This window comes from Gambusia affinis, linkage group LG17 (assembly GCF_019740435.1).
Source record: "Gambusia affinis linkage group LG17, SWU_Gaff_1.0, whole genome shotgun sequence".
Classification (NCBI taxonomy): domain Eukaryota; kingdom Metazoa; phylum Chordata; class Actinopteri; order Cyprinodontiformes; family Poeciliidae; genus Gambusia; species Gambusia affinis.
In genome coordinates this window covers 9,326,141-9,354,070 of record NC_057884.1, presented here as the reverse complement: position 1 = coordinate 9,354,070, position 27,930 = coordinate 9,326,141, and the positions used below count along the sequence as shown (strand labels likewise).

Genomic DNA, 27,930 nt, shown 5'->3' with positions numbered 1-27,930 from the left:
AATCCAAAATAAATCTTTAATCAAGATGTAATGGAGAAAACAAAATGGAGTGGAAGCAAATCCTTCTGAAAGTTGTTTGGATAACTTTGGGTAGGACCGATTCAGGGTTGAAGTCATCTTGTGTCTATAAATAGAGACTGGCAGCGAAAACTATGTCTCTCTTAATCTTTGTGATGCCTGCAAACAGAAGTGACAAAATTGTACAATTATTCACAGGTTCTGTTGCACATTGTTTTATTCTAATTTTCAGTCATGGCAACATGCAAGTTAAATATATAATTGCATCATTACATTTACATATTTTAGTAGGGTTTTCCTTTTTTAAATAAAAGCATTCAGGTCCAGTTAAACAGCTTTAGATACAAGTAGATGTTAGCATGCTCTATGTCTCAAATCCTATAATCCCTATATGCATAGCTTTTTCAATTTTACTCAACAAAGAGATAAAAATATTTGCAACCATCAGTACAAGTAGAAAAATATTTTTTTAACATAAAGTGGAATGTTTTCAGACCTCTCCTCTCCCAAAAAAATGAAAAAAATTGAAATCCATCATGGTTTTTAGACCTGAACAGCTAAATTCGTACACCCATTTGATCTACTGTTTTAAGTGAAAATGTAACCAATTTAAGTGAACAGCTCTGTGTTTACCTTCTGCAAACTTGTTCTCCAGTTCAGTGTTACCGATGGCTTTGGCTGCAGAGCACATCTGTCGCAGCACCTCCTCCAGGCGGCGCATGCAGCGAATGATGCTTCCTGCAGAAAAACAAATGCTCTGAGTGTTGGAGACATTTACACGGAAAGAAAAACACCCAAGAGTTCATTTTAAAGTTAAATGAACAGAGCTGATTGAATAATCGCAGAAATTTCTCATTTTTCTTTGGGTTGCCAGAATACACACACACACACACACACACACAAGTTTATCGAATCCTCCCTCGGGTTTCTCAACCCAGATTCATATTTCTTATTATGGTACCATCTCATATTTTACTCATGAGATCACTTCTGGGAAAACTTTGGATTGGGAATTCAACCGCACAATAAATCGATTTTTTTTTTTCTTTAACCCCCCAAAAAGGCAGCATTAAAAAAAAGAAAGAAAATATAAGTACGCAGTGGGAGAAACGTTGGATACGGTTAAAAAGCTGCCAGGAACAAACCTTCAAAGACGTCCGTCATCTTGCAGATCTGAGCGAACGTGGCCCCGTTGGCCCAGGCGAACACCACATCCATCAAGTGAGGTTTGAATTGGTTTAGGTAAGTCTCCTCATCGACTTCCAGCTTGGCGTCTGCAGACACTTTGGCGATGCGCTTTGCACACTCCTGAAAGCAGCAACAGCGGTGTTCACGTCTCCATTAAAGCTAGAATTTCTTCCAGCCATTCGTGCGTCATAAAGTCCCACCTGCATTTGTCTGAGCGGCGCGGCCAGCTGCTCGGTTAGCTTTGGCATCTCGTTGGCCTGCGGGCCGGAATGACTTCATTAATGATCAGAGAGCAAAACAAACAAAATGTGCTGCTGTTTAGACTTTATATGAGCCTGACTGAGGAGACGCTGATAAAACAGTGAAGGCTGAAAACTGGGATTATTTAAATAACTATTTCCTCGACATCGGATCCAAGCTTTAGTGGTGGTTATTTTGACAAGATGGATGAAGTCTGCAGGATAAGAGCCAGAGAGAGAGGGAAAAAAAAAAGCTCTGCTGAAAAATCTGATGCTGGACCAGCTCTGCTTCATTAGACAGGACAAACAAATCAACCTCTAGTTTGTTATGCTTGCAGAGCAGTAAAACAGGCCAAGAATGCAACCTGATCTGGACTCGGTTGGAATGGGATTCGGATTGTGTCAGGAGTGTTTGGACAGAGTTAGAGGAACTGTGTGAGTTTCTGTGCGTCTGTTCATACGTTCTCCTGGAAGACGAAGCAGGACAGGAGGGCGGTGGCTTGTTCCACCGTCAGGTCGTTGAAGAGGCCATTAAACACCATCTCCGTCAGCAGGAGCTCATCGGCGCTGCACAGGTTAACACACACCGTCAGCACTTTGTAGAACACTATCTTCTTATTGTTTTTATTAAACAGAGGCAGAGAGGAGATGAGCAGAGTTACTACAGCAACAAAAAACACTGTTCTCACAGCAACTTTAGTTAGGAACTCAGATCTTAAAATTTGAAACAGGAGGATCCAGAGTTGACCACAACCATACAGTTGTGGTCAAACCGCACTCTTACAAATGTGTTTAAAACATTAAAATATAACTACTTCAACGAGGAGCTCCAACAAAAACAAATTAAATTGAATCACTCAATGGGTGTTTTCATATAAATCTACAGCACCAGCTATTTGGTTTCTTGTAGCTGAAGGTAAGCTGCCCTGTTCAACATTCTCTTAATGGCTTGAAAAACTTGACTAAAATTACGCTCCATAACTAATGATTATAAAACGTAGCAAAATACATTCACAGCTCGCACACAGAGAAGTGAAATTTGTTTTCTGCTCTAAAGTGAGCAGCTCAAGAGTGGAAACTGCTACAAACAGCTACAGCTAGTTCAGAAAACCTGGGAAATTCCTCCTACCTGCTGATTTCACAGGCGACTCTGCCTTTCATCTCGATGACATCAGAGGGGCTGGCGAAGCCGAGTCTTCGGAGGACTCGCTTTCGGCACTTCAGCTCGTCCATCTGCAGGACGGTGCGAGCTTTCTTCAGCTCCCGTTTGGCGGTTCGAACCTCGGCTGCGATCTACAGCACACACACACACACATATTAAAAAGAAACGTTTTGTTTTAAAGAGTGATTTGAGAGCAAATTAAGACCTATCAGTGCAGCCGTGTCATTTTTCTACCATCTGTTTTGTGAGATCATCTGAAGCAGTACATTAACTGCCATAGTGATTAAAGGAAGGAACAACAAGGAAATTACAACACGATAAGTACATATCTGGCGGCACCAATATTTTTTTTACCCCTTTTCAAAGCCACTCCAAGCCAAAGACACAAGACTGCACATTTATCAGCAGCCTCTTTAGGCGAAACGTAACCAGATATCGCTTCATTTAACTGAACCTGCGGATCTGTGAGTTGCTGAGAAATTGTCGCAAGAGCACAAATTCAAGATATTCAAGTGTTGCTGCTCCCAGTGAATACCGACACCTTCCAGAAACCAAGTTCCATGTGAAAATGGTTTTATAGCTTCGGTGAGTCATGAATTCAAATGAAAGACTTCTTTGTCGGTTATGCTGCAGCTCATAAGGTTGGACAGCTTTATGTTTCACTAAACATATTAGGTAAGCAAATAAGGCGAGTGCTGCGGTTTTAGTTAAAACTGGATCCATGGAGAGAAATGAAAGAATATCTGAAGCACAGGTTGCTCTGCTCAGGGGATTGCTACTAGACGTGGCCAATGTGTTACTGCAGAGACCAAACCAACTAACACCAGTTTATTACACAACTTTATTTTATAATGCAACAGCAAGACGTCAAACTTGTTGCAAACTATGTATCAGGTTTGTTTCATCAGACCAGTAGAACCTGTCTGTTTTGTGTCTCATGACACAAACAGTTTAAAGGAGGAATTACCCAAACCTTACATTAGGTTTCACCAACTCTAATTTAAGACTTTTAAAGGCTGCTATGGATAAAATTTAATATTTCCACCGAAACGAACAAACTTCGTCCAGCCAACTGGTGATAAATTTGAACTTGAACCAGCTAGCAAGGCATGTTAGCAGTGAGTTACCGGTAGCTTCAACCATTAAGAGTCACACACACAGTGAAGATGTCTGAGTGCGACTCGAACTTCTGCCTGACAGAAAAGTCCAGCGAGAACAAAAACGTACAAAATTATATAGTCCTACCAAGACAACATTTAAGACCTGTGATAAACATTAACTTAATAAAAAAATAATCTGAGTTTAAGACATTTTAGGTCTCTAATTGCAGAAACATTTAAAACGTTTTAAGGGTGTGTGCTCTGAAAACAGGAAGTAGAAATTTTATTTTACATCATCTTATTCTGAAGAGGCGGTTAACCTGGTAAGTCAAAGATTCCCATCAAATCCCATGGATGAAACGTGGTCAACACATGACCCTTATTCTGTACAATGTCTTCAGCTGAATTAATATGAATTTTACTTTTATGATGCACAATATCTTCTGTCCGTCTGCTGATATTTTAAGGTCTACTTCCCTTCCACACTCCATCCACCTGCTTTCCTCTCAAAAATTTGCACCAAGAATTTCACTTTCTTTCTGCCACTGCCTGATATACCATCAGAAAGCCAGGATTTTTAACACTGGAACTGGGAGATATTTCAAATATACAAATTTATACACATCAACCTAAAAGACAAAGTACAACAACAACAAAAAAAACTCAACCAAAATCATAAATAAAATTTATTATGGAGTTTCTGAAGACAAAATTGCCTTTCAAAAAATATTAATGATCAGAAAAGACATTATTGAGCTCAGTTTAAATCAGCATGCAATTAATTACTTATTATGACAGACTTAGACTTAAATAATTTCTGATCAAACAACACTTTTAAAATCAGTAGGAACTTTAATGCTGACTGGTGTGGCACAGTGGCAGAGAGGACATTTTCCAGTTCGCCAATTAAACCTGATAGTAAGTACTAGGAAAAATCCAGGTAAGTTTTAAGGTGCTATTAAACTGTAACATAATTACATCAATCTGTAATAAACCAACCGCCTGTTACAGCTGCTGCATAGCTTCTAACTTGATGTTTCTATTTTCTCCTCTTTATTTCTGTCAAATCCCCACAGAACACAATTCCTCGTTTTGTTCTGTGATGCTGGGAATGATTTGTTTTTTTAACTGAATGGGACCTGGAGGTCTGAAACATCGATTGTGCTGGTTTAGTGCAGGAAAACACCACAGAGCAGATAAAGAGACGTGGCAAAATAAAAATAAAAAGTTCCGTTTATGTAGTGAGGCTGATTTCATGTGACCTTTGACGGCAGATGTTGGGATATTGCTGCTTACTTCCTGCGTTTGTTAAAAAAAAAAAAAAGAACTAGAAACAATAGAAGGTTATTGGCTATTTTCAACTACAACTGCTTTGTCTTAATAAATAAGTTCACATTTCGTTAAAATAGCAGCAAGCTCCATCCATTATTTTATTGTTTGACTCATAGAAAAGTCTGACTATGAGCAGGAAAATCACGTCAGATTTAACTTGTTTGCACACAAACACATTCTTACCTGTGCTTTCCTCTCACACAGGGAGTAGACGGATTCTAAGTTGGGGTCACTGTGGAGTGTGTGTGTGTACATCCGGTGTTCGAAGGCCTCCACCTTCTGAATGACCTTCTTCAGGCCAGGGTCTTTGATGCCCATATCGTCGATGGGGTCGAGTAAAGGAACGCCGTCCGGGAACCGCTTCTGCACCTCCTGAAGAATAAGAGGAAAGAAAATGTCTTGATGAAGATTTTTGTAAAAGAATTTTTAATTTTTTTTTTTTTTTTACATATGAAACCTGTACCTGTATGGACTTGAGCATGAGCTGCCTGTTGTCAAAAGGTCTGAGATCTTTAGGGATGTAAAGACGAACTGAGCTGATCGAAGTGAGGAGGTGGAGCATCACTGGAACCACCTGGGTAGAAAAACAGATTGAAATGTGAGCGGAAAAAGTGATGCACACAATTCAGTGTGTGTGTGTGTGTGTGTGTGTGTGTGTGTGTGTGTGTGTGTCTGTGTTTTAGTTTCACCAACCTGCATCTCTCCGGTCTCCCCTGGAGCAGCAGGCTTGGCCGCTTCCGTTGCAGAATTTTTTGCACTTTCTTTACTACAATGAAGCAAAACCTCGACTACGTACAGCGGCTCAGAGTCTCCACAGGCCTAAAGCATGAAAATCACGTCAGTCACATTTAACTATAGACTGGAAGCAAATTCATACTTTCTATTTATTCACATTCTCAAATTTAACCAGGTTTTGAAGTATTTTGTTGAGATTTCCGGTGACAGATTACACAAAATAGTGCGTAGTTCTGAACAACAAAAATAAAGAAGAATAAAGTGTTTCCTTTTTTCTCAAAAAAAAAAAAAAAAAAAAATGTAAAAAAACTAAACAGTTACATTTGCATTTAGGTAATTTTTTCTGTTGCTTAGGATTTTATTTCTTGGTACCAAACTGCCTTGAGAAATCATGCAATTAATAAATAAAGTCCAGTTAAGGGAAAATATGGAAAGGTTGAAAGAAGGGAAGTAGGTTGCAGTTGATGTAAAGATAGATGGAGAAAGAAAACCTTAGGGAGATACGAAAGATTTGAGACTGGAGAGAAGAAAGGTCTCCCAGGATAAAATCCTCAAATAAGCCAGATATTCAAAAGAAAGGCTTGAATTGAAGCTTATTCACCATCATGCAGTTTTGACCACTAAATTCCCAATAAAACGCACCAGCATTGGTGGCAGTAAAGTCTGGCTTACCTTTGTGTTTGCTTTCTTGCTAAAGTTTACAACCACTCCCCAGCCAAAGTCAGTATCCTCATTTTTCACCTGTGGCATCAGTATATTGGTCTTTAATAAAATGGTAATGCAGGAGTCTGGAAATATTCCCAGAATGTGAAAGGGGAAAGAGACGCACCTTCACGAGTCGGCCAGGCTGAAGGAAGGGCAGGCAGTATTTGGGCTTGTGGATGAATTCTTGTATCTCTTTACCCAGCTTAGCCAGCTGCTGCCTGATCTTAAAGTATGTAATAACACTATCCTCGTTAGGAATCTCAATAGTGTGATACTGCTCCTCCAACTTCTTAATTTCTGCAAAATAAAAAAAGCGGAAGCAGTAATCTCATTAAACTTGCTACAACATTACCCAAATTGGTGTAGAAATAATAAACAGGATGCTGACTCTCAACGACGCCGGGCAAAGCCCTGTAGTGCTGAAACTGGTAGAAGGATTTCTCCAGCATGTACTCTGGGTTGATCTCTTCTACACGCAGCAGGTTGAGCACCATGTTGTAGGTCAGGTGGAAGGCACTGTTCAAAGGATCTGCTGAGCCCTGCAAAGCACCACCACAGCAGAAATGTTGGGTACAGCAGAAAACAGATGGGATAAACCGTAAGAGGTTTACATCCAAGTACGCTGAAGTCGCTGACTCCAATTTAAAAACTTGAGAGATTTTGTAACCGCAGCAACATTTCACAGCCTCCAATATCAGGCTATGCGTTTCAAAAGGCACACAGCTGTACTGTATATTTATAGCAACATGCATATAAATGTGTCAAAGCAAAGACTGACAATCAAGACTCTGGGTTCTCTGTGAGAAGGTTGCCAAGTTATGACAGCACACCAAATGGTCTGATTACCCTTTATTCGATCAGCTTAGTCGGCCATAATACGATCAAAGATTTATAGCATTCAGATTTACTGTACCTTTAGTAGCTGTTTGCCCACAGCTGGACTCATCTTCTCATCCACCATAAAAATAACTATTCCTCTGTCATCCATTCCTCTCCTGCCAGCACGCCCCGACATCTGGATGTACTCACCTGATGTTATCTGGAAGAAAAAGGAAAAAGGCTTGTTAGGATGAAGTCTGCCCCAATATCTGCAGAACATTAGTTGCTTTTCCATTAATTATATAGTTGTACAAATTGGAATTACAAAAATAAATAAGCCTGATGGAAAAACAACAATTTTGGAAGAAAAAAAAGAAACTTTTTTGATAGTTTTTGTGTTAGGGATTTAGCAAATAGAAAAAATGTTAGTAATTCTAACTGACCTAAAACCAAGGTCAGATAGAATTAAGAAAAGCAAGAAAAAAATTTGTCCATCTTCTTATTAGATGTATAAAAATATCTGGTTTCAATTCTAAATAATATTTTCCAAATTCTAAGTTGCACTATATCACCAAACTGTGCAGCTTAAATTTCAGGAGCTGCCAAGGATTAAATACAGAAATCAAGAACTTGTCCAACACTGAAGATACCTAATTGAATTTCAAGCATCCATACAAACCCTGTGTTTTGCATCTAAAATAAAAGGACTCTTATGGTGACATGATAGCATCTTCCAATCAACCGTGTCACAGTAACAGATTGTGATTTTCACCACAGCATGAATCAGGAAGAGTGTTTTGAAGTGCCTGCGTGGAGCTTTGGCACCATCAGAGGCACCAGATGTTCTTCATGAAGTACTTGGACTGGAGGGATGTTTCCCTCCCACTCTCTTCAATCCTCGCCGTGTTTGTGTGTGCATGTCTGCTGCTTCACACACGGCCCCCAGCTCTTATAAACAATACGTGGCTGTTTATGTGGCAAAGATAGCGGCTCCATTTGAAGACCTTATAAAGACTTCAGAACAACAGGCTGTGTAAAAGTGAACACCAAGCACAAGCCAGAGGTCTTGTAAAGGGACAGCCATATTTACAGGGTGATTTATTTTACTGTAGATACACATAGGGGGTTGCTATTTGAGTCAAACTTCTCCAAAGACATTACCTGCTTCCGATCACCTTCTTGCCTATCTACAAAAATCTACTGCAGAAACTGTGATAACTGATCAATCCCCTTGGAAGAAACAGCTTTCATAATAGTCAAGTTGCCGTGAGAGTTCTTACAAAGCGGTGGTTCTTGCCGTCAAACTTGCGTGCGCTGGTGAAGAGAACGGTCCGAGCTGGCATGTTAATACCCATAGCGAAGGTCTCTGTAGCAAACAGGGCCTGGAATGAGACGACGAATCATTACCGTTGTGTCATCAGCGTGCAAACCGGGGTATTTTTATACGACTTCCAAGACCTTGTAAACAATTGCGTGTTCTCAACATCTGATATCAATCCCCATTTGTTTTTCTCTTTGAAACAAAGCTACAATATTCACACCCCTTGAATTTAGCATTTTCTCATCTGTGAAAACAAAAGAGGATTTTGTGTAACAGGCACGTGAAGTGAGGCGTTTGTGTACGAGCAGAAGCATTGTTTTGGCAATCTTTCACCTGTGAGGCAGGTAAACAGGAATACATAAAACATGCCCATCAGCCCATATCCAGGCTAAGACACAGTAGGGGGTAATGAAGCTGCTTAGCTCTACAAATATGACCACGCATCTTTAAACCGATGCTCTCCGATGTAAAGAGGAATATAAAAAGGTGTGCAAACCAAAGACGTCCACAAAAAGAAATAATTAAACATGCTGGGTGAAATTAAACTATATTATCTGCTTCAATAGTAGCAACTTGCTGACAATGAGGCCCTGTACAGCTCTCCCACTCTGGCAGACACAGATGAATGGATACTGGGTACAAAATGTCTAGTGACTGACGGCTCAATTTTACACACAAGAAAAAGTTAATTTAGTAAAAAACTGATTATTTTAAAGACTGAAACTGACAAAAACTGACCACGAACTGCTCAGGAAGTATGGCAACTTAGTCTGCCATGTTTAGTTGATAATAACTGAAGCTGCAAACATCAGATCCTTGTTTACACTGTTCAAAAAATAGTTTTCAAATTATTTGTTCAACTCAATACAAATTTATATCATGTTTACTTTTAGATTTTCTGTTTTATATGAAAAATCATATTTTACTTTCCTTCCACTTTACAACTGTCCACAGCTACGTGTTGATCAGTCACATAAATCTCAATGAAATGCATTGAGGTTGTAAAATGTCAAAATGCAAAAAAGTTAAAGGCAAATTAATAATTTTGCAAGACATTCCATAATCTCTTCACTTGTTTCAATTACAGATGGTTGATATTATCGGCATGGAATTGGTATTGGTTATCGGCCAAATGAGTTTTAGTATATCGGCATATTGGATATCGACCGATAATGTGCATTCCTAGTTTCAATATGTTTGAAGAAGCATCTTTTCACAGAAATGGAGGTACCTTGAGCAGACCCTCAGAGAAGAGAATCTCAATAGTCTCTTTCAGGATGGGCAGCAGTCCTCCATGATGGATTCCTATCCCTCTCTTTAAAAGTGGCAGCACATGCTCGACCTGCAGGACACCAAAATAACCACAACACTTCACTACAGCGACAAAAACCAAGACAGCAAAAAATGGAAAGGCAACACTTGTATTAGTGTGCGGCCTGGCTGACTTGGCCATTGCTACCCCTGTGGGATTTTTCCCATTACTACAAAAAAAGGAAAAACACGACTAAATTTAATAAGGAACAGAGGAACCAGCGTCTTAACACATGCAGCGTTTTTCCATCAAGGTGGTTAACTGGAGGAAATTGCGAAGCTTTTTTTGTTAAGTTTTACAAGGTGTCAACGTTGGGAGTTCAAAAACTTGAGGCGCTAGAAAAAAAAAAAAAAAAACACATTACAGGTTGCGTGCAAACTGTGGCCTGCTTACCTGAGGCAGCTTCTTGTCCTCATCTGAAAGACAGTCCACTGCATTGTTGAACACTTCTTCAACCAGACGTTTCTCATCATCTGCAGCAAACAAAAAAGGCGTTACTGATATTTTCTAATAGCTGCACACATAATAACAGCTTAATCTAATAAAATTTTGTTATTTTAAAAAAGATTTTTCAGTTTCTTTTGGCATGCACTGTATATATTTCAGTTTCCAGGATGAAAATGTTAACCACTAACAGTCTGCCACAATATGCAACATTTCAGCAAAACTGTGATTACTTTTGTCACTGTAGCATTCATTTGACACTAACTTGCATTAGCACACACAAATGCACAAAATCCTGAGTAAACACATTGAACCAAAATATGGCTTCACTTGCTTAAAAAATGTCCAACAAAAGTTTATAAATTGTAATAAGTAGCTAGACTTGTAGATGCAGTTGTTTAGCTCATTCCTAGCTTAAAATACTTAGAAACAGAAACGAGCTAGCTTGGTATTTTAAGTTTGATTACATGTTCTCTTCGCTGAAAGTTTTTTTCATCCTTTGATCATATCTTCTGTTTTTTTTGTTTTTTTTTAAAAGTCTACTTTTCTTGGATAATTCGGAGCACACAGTTTGTGGAGATGAGAATTTTCTTTGGCAGTTTATCCATGTTTTTTTTATACTGGTTTGATAAAAACTGGCAGCTTTACCAGAAAAAGAGCCTCCCGTGATGGAGGAGCGCAGTGTTAAAACAAACCTCATTCATAGTGGTGTCACAATCCAGAAGAAACAAATCATGATGAGGAAAGAAAATGTTTGATAATATAACTTCAGATTGCATGTTTTACTTCACCGGATAATATTAAGAACATCAGAATGGGAGCCAAAAATCACTTTAAAACTGCATTTTGTCCTAAATGAATTTGCCTTCCAGAAGAAACTCCTTTCCTTATCTAAATGTATGAGCACAATAAAACATATTTATGACATTGCTGTAGTGAGGGGATTTTGTTCACTTGAGTTTGCCACATGGCAGGTTTTGATTTCTTAATCTCAAATATCCAAATTTTTCAGCAACAGAAATGTTTTTGTCATGATTACCAAGTAAGCAATTTGCTCACCAAACAGAAACCTTAGCAAATTTGGGAGGTGAAAAAAAATGTATGACTTTGTCCTTTTGGGATGTCCTTCATCTGGTTTAAATCAACAAGCTAATCTGAGGTTTTATTATGCAAAATTAATAGCATGCTATTCTTACTCCAGAAATTAGAGACAAGAAAAGTGAAAATTAAAGTTAAGTCTTCACAAATGCCCATACCATTGTTAAAATCCAGCTTGGACACCTGCAGGGCGTAGGCCTCACAGTCTTTCTTACTGAAGCTGAAAATGATCACCGGCTGGAAGTTCCTCTCCATGATCATCTTCACTATCTTGAAAACACTGGATGGCCCTATGTAAATTATACAAAAATAAATTTTTAGGTTAAGTGGTTGATGTAATGCACCATTCTTGTCTTATTTAGACACTTCCCCTGCATACCCTTAGTGCCTCCCTTTCGGCTTCGATCCCACTTGGCGCCTCCACTGCTGCCCCCGGATTCCCCAGCATCTCTGAGAACCTGCATGGCTGTGTTGAAATTATCTTCTCTGAAGTCCCCCTGAGGAAAGGTACACAAGCATACACTATTTGAATCATGTATGATAACTTCTGACTTGCTTTATTTGACTTTTATAAAAAGTTTGGACAAAATCCTTCCACACTTTCATCTTTCTTCAAAGAAAATATAAAAAAAATGTCTGAACTCCAGATAAAAGTATGCAAAGGGAAATCGACTGTGTTTGTTGAGTTAGTGAAACCATCGATAATAGTGTACTTACGTTCTCATCAACCACTAGGTGGAGTCCATCGCCCCCTGCTGGAAAAATATAATGTTGCAGTGGAGTGGGCCGGTAGTCTGTGTAAACCACATGGCAAGGCTACAGGAAAAGAAGTGAAACACTTTTATTGTCAATATAGATAAATGAGACAAAAACAAAAATCCCTAACAACAATATTTTTAGAGTAAATCATTTTTAATATTGTCTTTATCTTTTAAATTAAAGTTACAGTCTCTACTGTTGACAGAGGCAAATTCTTTTTCCAGTACTTCAATTCTAGACTGGCATTATGAAGCCCCAAAATGTTTATGAATCTGAAAAAAATCAATACTTGTGTTTCTGCGCAACATAAATTTTTTGGATAATTTAACCGTATTGTGAAAACTATGTTTTAACCACAAAATGAGCAATCTTCTTAAAGTAACTGGTAGTGGCAAACCAGAAATACAGCCCACCTGCTTGTGTAAATGACAGATCCACTCGGCAAACTGTTTGGCATTCGGGATGGTAGCAGACAGGAATACATAATGCACATTATCAGGAAGAAGGATGATAGTTTCTTCCCAAACCACACCACGCTCTGAAATGAACAAAGAAATTCTTATTAATGACAATAAACAACACAAAAAAATTAATTCGGAGGCGAATCGTCCTATTTTATCTTGATGCAACCTTAATTTGAAATCCTGCCATATTTGGAAACTAAAAAAAATAGCATTTTTATCACCGACTCAAAATTTGTATAAGCTATTTATTTCACACATTTACAACAGAGATCAACTAAATCACTTGACCACTGCTCTGCCATTTTTAGAACTTTGTTCATTTCTGACCCAACAGAAATTAAGATTAGGTATTTTTCAATGATAACAAAATCAAGAGAAGCCATGGTAACATGGTTGTTAGAAAAAGCTAACGGTTGTTAGCCACTAGCTTTTGTAAAGGGTTGGGCTAATCTTTCAATACACAACTGTAAAAACAAAACCCATTCAAAGGAAAAGAGAGAAGAATTACTTTCTCAACACACCCCCCTAAAATCAACAGTAGTAGAATTTTTTAACATTTGTACCAATGGAAGCTACATATTTTTTTGAAAAAAGGCAGTATTTTGAAATTACTTAAAATAGTGACAATGACTACAATATTTTCCTTCAAAAATACAGCAATATATATAAAAAGTAACTTAATCTGACAAAATTTATAATTCAAGCACTTTACTGTTTTAGCTCAGTTCTTAAAGAGTTTTCCATGTTAGTTCCAGTTTCATTGGAACACTTAGTTCTAGAGGTTAAAGTTCACTGCTAAAAGTAGTAAGAAACCTTTTTAACAGAAGAGTCTTGAGTTAGACATTCAAAGAACCTTGCATAATGTAAGGAAGTTACATTAAGCAAATGTATGTTGGCTAGCTTTGTTACAAGTTTCTAGCTAAAATTTAAAGCATAAAATCCAGAAAAACAAAATCTGTTAACTTCAGTGACTTTTGCATCAAGTCTACTGTTCACTGTTGTACACAAGCAGTCAACTTGCCAGTGACCTCTCCTTTCTGTACACACCTGCATCTCTCATGTAATGGATCTCATCAAAGATAACCCAGGCTACCTCCCTCATGATCTCAGATCCCCGATACAGCATGCTTCTTAGAATCTAGGCAAAAAGAAAACATTCATGTCAGACCTGCTGCACAATGAAAACACATGTTGTTAAGAAAATGTTATAGGGAAAACAATACCCGCTATACATCAGCTGTAACAGAGTTACACAACGTGTTGCAGACTAGAGTGTATTATACTGCCTCAACGATGGACTAATCTACGTCTCACCTCTGTTGTCATGACAAGGCAGGAGGCAGTAGGGTTGATGGTAACATCGCCAGTCATCAATCCTACATCCTGGAACTCTTCATACATCTCTCTGTACTTCTGGTTAGAAAGTGCTTTAATGGGACTGGTAAAGATGACTCTCTGCTTCTCTCTAAGAGCCAGAGCGATGGCATATCTACAGGAGAGAGAAATTCATTTAGAAATAACCCACAATGACTAATGACTTAGACAACTGAGCCGTGATCTCTTATTCATGTGCACAGATCCAATAATGTGCAAATGAAAAAGCCTACTAATTTGTTTGATTATGCATTTAGAGAATGCTGTTCAAGAGCTAAACTCTTGAACACTATGGTGTTAGTGTGGTGTAACGCACACTAAAAGGTTTAAAAAACTAATGCCATTAAAATCAAGTGAGAACAGTTATGACTGTAAAGGATGGAGGGGAAAATTAGTGCTTACAGGAATTTCAGGCACTTACAGACAGAAACAGTTTTTATTTAGCATGCTTACTCTGCACAGACAGTTTTTCCTGCAGAGGTGTGAGCAGACACAAGCACAGACTGGTTGTTGTCGATACATAGGATAGCCTCACGCTGGAAGGGATCCAGTACGAAAGGGTATTCCTGCAGGACAAGTATAAAATATGAGGAGAAAACAAAAAAAATGCTACATTTGTTATTGCAAACACATAAAGTATTTCACATCTAACTGAACTAACGAGTTCCTTTTCACAAAAATCAGATGTCTTACTGCATAAAGTGTGTAATAAAAGTCAATAGTGTCACATTTAACATATATCATAAGTGTAATAAAATGTTGAAGCCAGAAAGTTAAATTAACCGTTATACCTTAGCTGCTTTTCCCACTCTTGGTTTCAGAGATTTATACTCCTCATCAGCTGGCAGAGCAACCTGTGGATTACAGTTAACATTTAAAACAACTGAACTGTAAAATGAAAATTGTCTGTTTTTGTTTTGTTTTTTTTTTACCTCATGTGAGCATCCTTCCACGGTTTCCACCTGCTCCACCTTCACTTGAGGCATAAATTCTGCGAGACTGAAATAAGCAATAGAAACATTCATATTTAAGAAACAGTATCAGCAATATCAGTGTGAATAACACAATATCAGTGTGTGCATTATTCACATTGCAGAAAACTGGATTGCAATAATTCTTGTATTATGTATTCCAAGTGTTAAGAGCATGAATTCAAAAAGAATGAAATAGTGATAAATCACGACTTGTATGGAGATCTACTTAATGACAAGTCCACAAAAAATAAAGTTTTCATGTAGGTTCAAATTTACCAAAGATGAACAGAATATTTCTGTAAGTTTAAATTAAAAATGATTTACATTAAAAACACATTGTTCATTAACATTTTTTAAAATCAAATTACTTACTCTTGGACTCTACTGAGTAGACTTCTTAGTTCCCTTTTGAGCCAATAAACCAATGATTCAACACTTATACAACCACACAAAAACCTGAAAATCTATTTCTATACACTTTTTTCTACATAAAAAACACATGGGAAGTACTAACGTTCCTTGTATTTACACACCGTGTAGGAACCACATAAACGTGTAAAGTACACATCTTCGATTTTACCTCTACAAGTAGTTTGTGGTTCATCTTACTTTAGGTCACTGGATGACACTGCCTCATGACGAGGTTTCTTCCCAAACACCACCTCCTCTCCGCCGTCACTGTCCGCCTCCCTCTTGACCAGAGCAGACGGACCTGCATCCCTGTCAGCACCGCTTTTACCTGCAGATTTTCTGAAAGACACCAAATACAGCAGAGCAGTTTAGCTGTGTGCATACAATTCAAACGCTTAAACTCCACCAGGTTTAGCTAAAAGTGTGTTCGACTCTAGTCACAACGGAGCACAGCTACGACGTAAATACTATCCGAACAATTTCCACACTTTATTGCGTTTTGTGACTTAATTGGACAAGCTAGCTGGCTAGCCGGTTAGAGCAGTTGGCACTCAAGTCAGCACGCCAACGTTTACGCCACGATCAAAAAACGTAAACGAGAAAGAGCACTAATATTAAAGACAAGTCTTTATACGTTTAAAATATTATACCCAGTTTCTGTAGAGGCACTCGTGGGCGTCCTTCTGCCAGCAGAACCTTGTTCATCGTCAAACACGCTGAACAATCCATCTCCAAAAGGGTCCGCCATGTTTGTAAAGGGACAAACTTCCCACAATACAGCATGAGGCTGTTTCGACAGTTCCGCTACGGAAGCCGTGTGGTGCAAAACGTAGACGAGTGAGACACACGTATTGACTCCGGCTTTTTCACTTTCTTTCCATAATATCCAGCATCTCGCTGATGTATTTAATTCCCGTATTTACGTAAAGGAGCGACACTCAGGCAGGAGTTGTTGACCTAATGGGTGGAAAGAAGAAGAAATCAGCCGCTCAGGCTGCCCCGGCAGTCTCAGCGGCGGCCAGCTCCGGTTCTACCCCTGCAGTCGGTGGTACCGGTGCGGTGGAGGACCAGAAGAAACACGCAGCAGGCAGCAAAACGAATAAACCAGCGAAGGAGACTAAATCTAAAGGTAGTGATCTGGTAATGCAATAAAATGAATCAATTGCTGTTCGTTAAAACCTGAGACTTTGTCAGCCTGACGCTGTCAATAATTGCTGCAAGGCGTTTTATATCTAAAAAGAAGATCCTAATCGCTGCGTATTTTCGACATTATTTGCTGGATTGTTTGTATATAGTTGCCACTGCCAGTATTCACGTGGCACCCTGTAAAGATTTCAGAATCATCAGACCTAAAACTTTAACTTCAAGTAGGCTCTGTCAGAGCATGTTAAATCTTCAACACATACAATGACATATAGTTGTTTGTTCTTCCCTCAGCCCCAAAGACCTACAGTCTTGCAAACACAGCTCAGGTGGACACAGGTGGGATCTCAGACAAGTCCATTCTTAAAGTAAGTGTAACATGTCTACAGAGTCTGAAAAACAACTTCTTTATGTTTTGTGAGCCAAAAGCTTCAGTGAAACTGATCCCTAAACAGGGTACAGTCCAACCATTTGTCTTTGGAAGTCACCTAATAAACACAAGTAATTTAATGAATACAGATGTGAACACTTTTTTGTCTACATTTGTTGCACACTTTGAAAACCCTGCCTGATTTTCCTTCCTCTTCACAAATATCTCCTACTTTGTGTGGATCATTCTCTTAAAGTTCCTCTACAATACACCTATTTTTACAAAAAATGCCAAAGTGTTGAAAGTACCCACTTTACAATATGAGATGTGTAGATTTTCATAAAGGTTTTTTTTTTTTTTTTTTTTTAAAAAGGTTTCTATCCAAGCTGAGCTGGAGAAGAAAATCATCAAGCTGATCAATGATTTCAGGCATGAGAATGGGGACAAAGGGCCCATTTCTGGCAGACTTACAACTAAGAAGCTGTTGGTAAGAAGATGCCACCATTTTCATTCATCTAGCTTCGTTGCATAAGCTAACTGCTGTATTTGTATGTGCTTTAAGGACTTGTACACAGCTCTGGAGAAATTCAACTTCAAAAGAGAGCACATTGAAGAGGCAATGAAGAGCAGCGTCCTGTATGGGGGCGACCTCCACTCTGCTCTCGACTGGCTCTGTCTTAACCTTAAAGATGGTAACAGAGCACCAACGTTCATAAGGGTGTTATTAATATTTTCACTGTCTTTGTGAATTTCTCATTTGTTTTGCCAGATGAGTTGCCAGACGGTTTCAGCCAGCAGCTGCAGGAGGAGAGCCAGAAGAGTCGGCCTAAATTCCAGCCTCCACCGCAGCAGAAACCTGCTGAAAGGAACCCCAAAGCATCCAACAACAGCCACAGAGACACCAACAGGGTCTGTGTGTTGAAAGATTTTTGTGTGCTTGCTAGATGAGTGTTTTCCTGCTCAGCATGTGAGCTTAGTTGCGTTATTTGCCAGGTCTCAGAGAAGGACGAAGCTGCAAGCATGAAGGACTGGATTTTGAGGTACGCAGAACAAAGCAGTGACGAAGAAGAGAAGGAGGAGGAAGAAGGAGATAAGAGGAGACGCAATCCTGAATTGGATGAAAAATTTGACCCTGTAAGTTGAATTGAACAGCCTTTGGCTGAGATGTAGGATGTTTTGGGGAAACTCATTCCGAAAGACTTTGTGGAGCAGCTTCCAGTCTTGATGCAGAGTTTCATTGTGTGTTATTGGTAGAATGACAGGTATTTGATCCTCACCGCTCAACTGTATGATGCCAAAGAAATGGCTGCTGATGCCAAGACCAAAGGAGACAAAACGGGCCAGAGGATGGCACAGGACAGGATTCGGGTCATACGGCAGGGTGAATGTCATTTTAATTTACCAAGCATAATTTACTGAGCATTTCTCAGAAAGTATATGTAATCATCCAGCAGGTAGCTTTTCACCAAGTTACCGTGTAATCATAAAGAAAGCTAAAGTAAGCAAAACTTCCAACTGTTGTGACATTTTCTTGATCCATTTATTCTCTCTTTTCTAGAAATGAAGCAGCTGGAATCTCATCCCGTGTTCAATCCTGCCATAAAAGTTGTAGATGTCCCTCAAAAGGAAAAAAAGACGCTCCCCGTGGTGGATGATAAAGATGATCTCAGCTTCAATTTGTTTGAGCAAGCAGAAAAGGACCCTCCTGCAGAAAAAAGTGATGACCTTAAGTTCAAAATATCATCACTTGTAGCTCTACAGACATCATATCCACATGTCCTGTTATTAAGAGTTTATTGTCGTAGTTGGAGTGAGGCTTGTGCTACTTTCAATTACTGCTTTCAGTTTACCTCATGACCTGATTTGGGTCATTTTTGTGACAACCTTTAAGCGCTTTGAAAATGTTTATTTTCAAAGCGCTGGAAAAGCAACTTAACTTTTCCAGCTGGAGAAGCAACTTAACTGTGGTATGTAGTGATGACCTCATGTCTCGTCGTTCTTTTGCAGTTGTGAAAAAGAATGAGCCAAAAGACATCCGTAACTTCGACTACACGGCTCGCAGCTGGACAGGAAAGTCCCCCAAACAGTTTCTCATTGACTGGGTCAGAAAAAACCTGCCCAAAAGTCCACCTCCAGCTTTCCACAAGGTTTCTGCCGGCAGATACTGGAGATTCAAGTAAGCAAAAGTGTGCATGTCTCCATGACAAAGAGCCAGGTGGAGAAATGACTATCCCTACTGATGTTTAATGGTTAGCTGAGGCTCTGTCGTTTAGACATTATCTTTGTGATAATGTCACATCTATCAGGGTGCGAGTTCAAAGGTCAGATGATGCCCTGGAAGTTTGTCCTACCATCTTGACTGAGGACAGCATGCAGGCTCAGCATCTGGCTGCCACGTTAGCACTCTACAACCTGGTTAAAGGGCAGGTAATTGGATTCTGTAGTTTCATTTTAAGCTATAGAAGAAAAGGAAAAATAAATTCTTGGTAGAAAATTTTTTTTTATTTTTTTATGTCACCTGCTGTTGCTCCAATCAGACTACTTTTATGTTGGTTTCATTACCAACGTGATGCATGCTGTGCATGATGTCAAGTGTAATTTTACGTCCAGAGACATAAAAATCAATTTAATTCATGGTTTTGGTTGTGTCTGGTGTTTATGTAGAATTTATTTCAAATGAAAAAAATGTGTAGGAAAGAAAATGTTACTTATTTTTACTCTGCTTTTTTTCCCTCCACATAGTCTGTGCACCAGCTCCTACCTCCCACCTACAGAGACGTGTGGCTGGAGTGGAGAGACGGTGAACAGCAGCAGCAGGAAGCGAGCCGCACCGCTGCCAACAAACCTCGAGACCAGTTCATATCCCGGCTCCTCACCAGACTGAAGCAGCAGCAGAACCAGAGTCAAGACCAGCAGCCTGCTTATCACCCAGGCCAGGAGCTCAACAGGGCAGGAGAAGACGAGCCGGAAGATTCCTGGGAGAATCTGGCCGGTCTCGAAATTGAGGAAAGAGGAGGCAGAGTCGAAGAGAAGAGTGAGAAAAGTAAGCAGAAGGAAGGAGCGGCGTCACTTAAATCAGCCAGAGAGCTCTTACTGAAGCTAAAAGAGTCTGCACTCGCCCACAAGCTGCAGGTAAATCCTCTCTACATCATTCAATTTACTCCAGGTGACATGACTCCTCACCGTTTACTGAGTGTTTAACCTTTTAAGGCGGAGAGAGAGAAGCTCCCAGTCTTTCAGCACAGAGGTCGAATTCTTGAGGCTCTTCAGCGCCACCGTGTGGTGGTGGTGGCCGGCGAGACGGGCAGTGGGAAGAGCACCCAGATCCCTCAGTTCCTGCTGGAAGAGCTGTTGGCGGGGGGAAAAGCCGCTCAGCCCTGCAACATTGTGGTGACTCAGCCGCGCAGGATATCAGCCATGAGCCTCGCCAGCAGAGTCAGCCAGGAGCTGGGCTGCGACGACGGACCAGGCTCCAAGGTTGTCTTTCATTCACGGCTTGTATTTGTTTATGTCTTCCTGCTTTGCCTGCCAGTGTAAGAGGTTCTAGTGCACTCTCACCTGCTTCAATGATGACGTTTCTGTTTGAATTCAGTCGTCGCTGTGCGGATACCAGATCAGGATGGAGAACCTGTCTGGGGACTGGACCCGCCTCTTGTACTGCACTACCGGAGTTCTCCTCAGGAAGCTCCAGCAGGACAGACACCTGAGCTCCCTGACCCATATTATTGTGGATGAGGTACGTACAAACCCTTCCTGAGCGCATAATCCGCAGATTTATGTCCTACCTCTGCTTTGTGGCATCCTTTTCTCTTACTTCATTTTCTCTTAGGTCCACGAGCGCAGTGTCCAGTCGGATTTTCTGCTGACCATCCTTAAAGATGTCGTGATGAAGAGATCTGACCTGCACCTGATCCTCATGAGCGCCACTGTGGACTGTGACAAGTTTTCCAGCTACTTCAACCGCTGCCCTGTGGTCAGCGTTCCAGGCAGGACCTTCCCAGTTGAAGTAAGTTGTAATTCGGGTTTGTTACACAAAGAATCTGAGTTAAAATTTGTGAACATTATTATTATTTCATTATTTCATTTATCATTTATTATTATTTCATTATTTCATTATTTCTTTATATTTTGCTTGAAAGGAGCCAAACTTTCTTGCAGTCATTTTAAAGTGACCTTGATTATTAAGTGTCGGGACTTTAGCAGCTTTCTTATTTATGTTATTTTACTACTTTTTTAACTAGTAGTTTAGGATTCCTAGTTAAAGTGCTGTAGGATGTGACCCTTATTGTTCATGTATGTTTTCCCACATTCGAAAGCTAAAACTGTTCTCGTGCTGAAGACACACTTCCTTGCATTTTATTAGGATTGTATGTGATAAAGCAGAGTGCAGTCGGGATGTAAAAACATGCGTTGTTAAAAAATAAATACAATAAAGTGTCTTTACGTTTCTCGTCATTTTGTTGACGGATGATGGCAAAAGGAAATGGATGGATGGATTGATCAAAAAAACGGTCAACGAGTTCATTTCTAATAATATCCTACTGGTTAGTAGTATTGAGAAAAATACAAGGACTTAAAGATGACTCCTGTTTTTCAGAATTGGCAGCGAGAATCATAAAGTACATGATATATTTTTATTTTTTAAGAGCTAAACTAAGAACTGCGTGAAGGTCCAAAAAAACAAGGGTGCTGGGTTTTTTTCCCAGGTGTATCATTTGGAGGATATAGTAGAGCAGACAGGATACGTCCTTGAAAAGGATTCCGAGTACAGCCAGAAGATTTTAGAAGAAGAAGAAGAGGTGTCCGTCTCCGTCACACAGAAAGGTGGCAAGACTTTGCAGCACCAGGTAACCTTGACTCTCTGGGCTTTACCTGAGAAAACCCAAACGAGCTGACTTGGTTTTAGATGAGCTTGTTCTTTGTGTCAGGAGGTTATAGTGAGGGATTCGTCCTCCGGCTGGGATCTGGGTCCAGACCTCGACCATTTCAGCAGCAGGACTCGGCAGGTGCTTCAGTTCATGAACCCTAATAAGATCAACGTGGACTTGCTCGTAGATCTCCTGGACTATTTGGGTATAATACCATCATCACATCTTGAGGCTCTTTATGATTTTGTTCAGAATTCCTTCTGTGACTTTTTGGTGTTTCTCTGCCAGACAAATCGCCACAGTTTGCAGAGGTGGATGGAGCTGTGCTCGTTTTTCTCCCGGGTCTGGCTCACATTCAGCAGCTCTGCGACGTTCTCTCGTCGGACAAGAGATTTCGGGAGAAAAACAGGTATTCCTACACCACTGAGCACTAATTTTTGCTTTCAAACACAAAAATCAGTGGAACTGGCTTAAAATGACCAGTTCCCTTTGTTTTGTAACCATATTTCAGGTACAAGATTGTGGCCCTCCACTCAACTCTTTCATCCAAGGATCAGGCTGCTGCCTTCACAGTGCCCCCTGCTGGTGTTAGAAAGGTATTGTTAGTTGCGCTCATCACTCAGCTACCAGTTGATGATGACTTCATCAACTGGTAGCTTTGTGCCTTCAATTTCTTTTGTTGGATTGCTTTTTCCTTCTTTTTTTTTTTTTTTTAGATTGTGCTGTCGACCAACATTGCTGAGACAGGGGTGACGATTCCAGATGTTGTTTTTGTCATCGACACAGGGAAGACTAAAGAAAATAAGTAAGAGTTTATGAATGAATGATTTACTCTTTCTTGGCAATTTGGCAAATTTATATATGCGCAATTTTAAACCCTGTTTCAATGTCTCTTTGTACAAAGACTATATATATAAAAAAAAAAAATTCCCTTCTCACCCACCGCGGGTGGTGATTCTTCTTCCTCTTAGCTCGGGTCCTCTACCAGAGGCCTGGGAGCTTGAGGGTTCTGCGCAGTATCTTGGCTGTGCCTAGGACTGCACATTTCTGGACTGAGATGTCTGATGTTGTTCCTGGGATCTGTTGTAGCCACTGTTCCAGTTTGGGGGTGACTGCCCCGAGGGTCCCGATGACCACAGGCACCACTGTGGTCTTCACCTTCCAGGCCCTCTCCAGTTCCTCCCTTAGGCCCTGGTATTTCTCTAGTTTCTCATGCTCCTTTTTCCTGATGTTGCAGTCGCTTGGTATTGCCACATCCACCACAACGGCTTTCCTCTGTTGTTTATCCACCACGACTATGTCTGGTTGGTTCGCCCTCACCATTTTGTCTGTCTGGATCTGGAAGTCCCACAGGATCTTAGCTCGGTCATTCTCCACTACCTTCGGGGGTGTTTCCCACTTTGATCTTGGGGGTTCCAGTCCATATTCTGCACAGATGTTTCTGTACACTATGCCTGCCACTTGGTTGTGTCGTTCCATGTACTCTTTCCCTGCCAGTACCTTGCACCCTGCTGTTATGTGCTGGACTGTCTCAGAGGCCTCCTTGCACAACCTACACCTTGGGTCTTGTCTGGTGTGGTAGATCTGGGCCTCAATTGCTCTGGTGTTTAGGGTTGTTAGGCTGTTTCAATGTCTCTTTGTACAAAGACTATATATATATAAATATATTTCTATATATATATATATTTATATATATATATATGACCTTTAAAAAATTGTGGTAAATTTAACCATCCATTTTTTATGCTTGCTTAAAACATGACTGTTTTGCTGTAAAGCAGTTGTGCTAGCAACTAAAGCAAAAACTCCCATAGTCGTTGCTCTGTATTAAAGTTTGTACAGCTAACAAACAAGGTTTTTCTCCCGTTTGTTTTCCACAGCCTAGTAATATCTATAAGTGAAAATCTGCTGAATTAACATATTGCCTTGGGCTTCTTCAGGTACCATGAGAGCAGCCAGATGAGTTCTTTGGTGGAAACCTTTGTCTCCAAAGCCAGCGCCCTCCAGAGGCAGGGGAGAGCAGGACGTGTCAGAAACGGCTTTTGCTTCAGACTTTACCCTAAATTCAGGTTTGGAGCATCTCGCTCGTCGGCTCATTGTTTGCAGAAAAACTGCAGTAAAACACTCAATCCGTCTCTCTTTCATAAACAGACCTTTCGTTAGTTTTAAACATTTAAAACGTGCCTATTTTCCTTTTGTGACACACGTGCTGCTCACACCAGGTTTGATGCCTTCATGGATTACTCCATCCCAGAAATTCTGCGGGTCCCGCTGGAGGAGCTTTGTCTCCATATAATGGTAATGAAGCCACTCTTTGTCACTTAGAAATAAGAAGTCACACAAAGTCAAACACTTGTTTTTCTCCTGTATGTCAGAAATGTCAGTATGGGTCCCCGGAGGACTTCCTGAGCCGGGCCCTCGATGCTCCTCAGCCTCAGTCCGTCAGCAACGCTGTGAACCTGCTGAGGAAGATCGGCGCATGTCAACCCAACAACCACATCCTCACGCCTTTGGGACACCACTTGGCAAGTCTGCCAGTCAACGTAAAGGTCGGGAAGATGCTCATTTATGGAGCCATCCTTGGCTGCCTTGAACCCATAGTAAGTCCTGTTAGCTACTCTTCAGATTACTTCTGAAAAGCTTTTAAGTTACAGAGTCTTATAAAAGTGTTCATAATCCTTGATCTTTCTCTCATTTTGCCGTATTACAACCACAAACTGTACTTCTGTTCAACTGCTTTTGCTATTGAGATCAAATGTAATTTATTAGTTAGGTGATTTATAAAGAAAATTGATTGATCTGGATTTTATTTAGGGGTACGAGTGTAAAAAAAAAAAAAAGTAAAACAGGAGGAACCCTCATACTCTCTTGTCTCCACATAGGATTCTGTAAATATTATTTTGTATTTTTTTAATAACATTTTTCAGCAGGATTTAAAAAAATGTCTTTATTTCAGGCAACCATCGCTGCAGCCATCACTGAGAAATCTCCGTTTTCCACACCGATGAACAGAAAGGAGGAAGCTAACCTGGCCAAAGCCGCTCTGGCCACCGCCAACTCTGATCACCTGACGATATATAACGCATATATGGGGTTTGGACCAGTTTAAACATCCTAGTGATTTGTTGATGTTTTTGGTTCAAATATTTTCATGAAACATAAAAACTATCATTTAAAACAACTTTGAAACATCATAGCAAAGCCTTTAAAAGTACGTATAAAGAACTTTCTTTTTGTAGGAAAGTATAAATGTAATAATTTCTGTAAAGAAGTGATTAACTTTGTTCTTATTTCCATGAATTTATATTTTTTTCATAAGTTCAGCTTTGAGGTTTCTTGAGGTCAGGAAGTTTTGCATAAAAGCATATTAGGAAATACACAGGAAAGAGTCTTTTGACGGTTTATTACTTCACTTGTTGATTACTATATAGAACTCGTGACTACATGACAAACGGCACTCCAAGCTTACATTCTTCCTGTGAGCACCTTGGTATTTTTAGAAGGTTTCAGATCTAAATAGAAATCTTCAAAATGTCAAAAGAGCCTTTTAATATATTGATCACCACTGTTTTTTTGTTTTGTTTTGGGGTTTTTTGCCAAATCAGAACTCCAACACATTAATAATATCAGTTTTGGTGTTACTGAAAAAATATACAACCAAAAGTTACATTTCACTGATGTAGGTTTTGTTTTTTTGCCTCTTGATCTATGATTAATAAGACCAGTTGGTCTGGTTTAAGATGCCAATTTGTTTATGTTGTATGGCAAGTAAAGGCATCATGGTTGGCAAACTGTGATTAAAAGAGTTAACAATTAATATAAACAACAGCCCTGGGTTGACAACCCAATAGTGCGAATGTCAACCGTTCACCCTTAGTAATGTCAGAATTGTATACATTTGTTTTCTGGCATAAAGTGATTTTATTTCCTAGGTCTGTGTTTTCTGATTGTGCTACAAAAGTAGGTAAAAAAAAATGCTTGTAATCCAAAATGTGCAGTTTTGTGTTTATTGAATTTTCCATTTTCTTTTAGATGGAAAAGCTCACAAACCGAGGGACAGAGAGCGGAGATGTCCTACTGTAGAAAACACTTCCTCAATCGAACAGCTCTGCTCACCATACAGGTAGCATTATGGTTGCTCTCACCAGCCTCTTCACGTCCCTCCTGTAACGTCCAACCCCTCTTGCATCCAGGATGTGAAGCACGAGCTTATGAAGATGATGGAGCAGGCGGGTTTCTGGTCCTCTCGCTCCAAGCAGCGGGCGGCCACTCTTTCCAAGCAGCAGATCTGCATCCTGAACGCAGCGCTTACAGCAGGGCTCTATGACAGCGTGGCGCGGGTGCTGTGCAATCCCCCCGTGGACGGGCTGGAGCGGGTGGCCTGCGCCGTGGAGACGCCTCAAGGCAGGGCTCAGGTCCATCCTTCCTCTGTCAACCGTAACCTGCAGGTGCACGGCTGGCTGCTGTACCAGGAGAAGGTACTGACGACGTGTTGTGTTTTCTGTTTGCTCCATGTCTCTCTGTGCAGCTATTGCTAATGAAGGTTCCCCGTTTAGGTTAAATACACCAAGATCTACCTGCGAGACACCACGCTGATCTCTCCGTTCCCCATGCTGCTATTTGGAGGCGACATCGACATCCAGCACAGAGAGAAGCTCATGACGTTAGATGGATGGATTCATTTCCAGGTCAGAACTTCCACTGCAGCATGTGTATCTTATTGGACCCTGACAAGAAATTCTAGTCAAAACTTGAGTTGAATCTGTTTTATTTTTTAAGATTCTGTCACAGAATCTTAAAAAATAAGTGGATTTTATAAAATTAGAAAAAAAAAATTCACAAAATTGCTCTTTTCTTTTTATAAAGAAGCCATTTAAAAGTTTACTAGTTTACATTTGTTAAAGCATTTGTTAGTTAATTCGTTACATGTCTGAGTCTGACCTTCTGCTCTTCTATGGTCAACAGTTAGAAATTTTGTTGTTCCACTTTTAAGGCTCCGGTACGGATTGGAGTGATCTTCAAACATTTGAGGAAACTGATGGACTTTTTACTTGAAAGGAAGTTGGAGAACCCTAGAATGAATCTGGAAGGTAAACATAAAATATAAGAAAAATCGAAATGAAGAGATTCTGTTATGCTTCCCTGAACCTTGATTCCCTATAACTTACGTTATTCTGGATCTTCAAAAATCCCTTAAACTGCGTCACACTGCACATCGGCAGTTTGAGAGTTATTGTTCTGTCTTGACTACAGTTTTATCGCTTAATTAAAAAAAAAAAACTCTCAGTTATTTTTTGTTTTTGCTTTTTTTTTTTTTTTTTTTAAGACAAATTGCTCCTCTGGCTGTACAATGAAGCTTTCTCAAGTTTAGACGGCAAATTGTACAATAAAATGTCTTCTCTCTGAAGGTGATGCAACCATCCAGGTGATTCTGGATCTGGTCAAATCTGAACACGCTGCGTAACATCAGTCCGCCACAGGTGCTGGAGGTCACAGAAGAGGACACATTTTACTCACATTGAGGAGAACTGTATATAAAATGCATACAAACACACTGAAATTTAATCCCCAGATATAGTTAAGGTTCTTTTCAATTATTGTTTCAATAATGTTTATTGTATCATGACTGACAACAAAACAAAATGAAATTACAATCAACTGTTTAAAAAAAAAATAAAAAAATAAAAACCATTTTAAAATTTAAGAATAGGAGGAATACTTATGTTTTGTGGATTTTTGTAAAAACAGTTCAAGAAATAAGTTCTTTTTTTCGGGGATATCCAGATTCGGTCCTAATAATGCTTAGAGCTTTGCATGTTGAATATTTCTTATTAAAACCTCTGATTTATATGTTAGTGTTGGCATTTGCTTTACTGTGGAGGGGTGTAGTGTCATCATTCTAAGATCTGATCTCTCTCTAAAGCTTTCAGAAACATTATAGTGGATACCGGTTGAAATTAACAGCTTTCTTTATCAAGTGAAGTGGATTTTCAATAACTATATTGTGCCAAGCAAAGTGCATAAACATGCTGCACATCATGTGACAGATCAGAAATTGGTACTGTGCTGCTGAAGTGCCTGGAGGAAGTGTTTC

The 27,930-nt window shown here is 39.8% G+C and overlaps 2 protein-coding genes across 3 annotated transcripts; one reads left to right on the top strand and one right to left on the bottom strand.

Moving 5' to 3' along the window:
• Nucleotides 1-2: 2 nt before the first annotated feature.
• On the bottom strand, nt 3-16,390 carry mtrex (Mtr4 exosome RNA helicase). Its single transcript, XM_044144047.1, has 27 exons — nt 16,106-16,390; nt 15,654-15,794; nt 15,003-15,069; nt 14,862-14,924; nt 14,524-14,636; nt 14,011-14,185; nt 13,744-13,834; nt 12,646-12,770; nt 12,191-12,289; nt 11,853-11,970; nt 11,632-11,763; nt 10,325-10,404; nt 9,851-9,961; nt 8,579-8,680; nt 7,393-7,518; nt 6,868-7,018; nt 6,604-6,776; nt 6,447-6,515; nt 5,733-5,858; nt 5,503-5,613; nt 5,223-5,411; nt 2,575-2,738; nt 1,907-2,012; nt 1,407-1,463; nt 1,164-1,326; nt 652-756; nt 3-177 (listed from the first exon to the last, which is right to left on the bottom strand). The coding sequence occupies exons 1-27, from the start codon at nt 16,201-16,203 to the stop codon at nt 125-127; spliced, it is 3,108 nt and encodes a 1,035-aa protein (XP_043999982.1). The 5' UTR covers nt 16,204-16,390; the 3' UTR covers nt 3-124.
• dhx29 (DEAH (Asp-Glu-Ala-His) box polypeptide 29) lies at nt 16,219-27,686 on the top strand. Of its 2 annotated transcripts, none has more exons than XM_044144046.1 (29): nt 16,219-16,292; nt 16,385-16,584; nt 16,893-16,966; nt 17,342-17,455; nt 17,531-17,660; nt 17,738-17,877; nt 17,962-18,102; nt 18,223-18,349; nt 18,527-18,685; nt 18,976-19,144; nt 19,275-19,395; nt 19,711-20,100; nt 20,179-20,445; nt 20,561-20,704; nt 20,798-20,974; nt 21,675-21,815; nt 21,897-22,041; nt 22,125-22,245; nt 22,348-22,432; nt 22,553-22,641; nt 23,777-23,905; nt 24,059-24,134; nt 24,212-24,436; nt 24,793-24,929; nt 25,869-25,959; nt 26,030-26,314; nt 26,393-26,524; nt 26,830-26,926; nt 27,245-27,686. In XM_044144046.1, the coding sequence occupies exons 1-29, from the start codon at nt 16,237-16,239 to the stop codon at nt 27,298-27,300; spliced, it is 4,218 nt and encodes a 1,405-aa protein (XP_043999981.1). In that variant the 5' UTR covers nt 16,219-16,236; the 3' UTR covers nt 27,301-27,686. The 2 variants fall into 2 exon arrangements, with proteins under 2 accessions (XP_043999981.1, XP_043999980.1); XM_044144045.1 differs by having other exon boundaries at nt 16,228-16,303.
• Nucleotides 27,687-27,930: the final 244 nt, after the last annotated feature.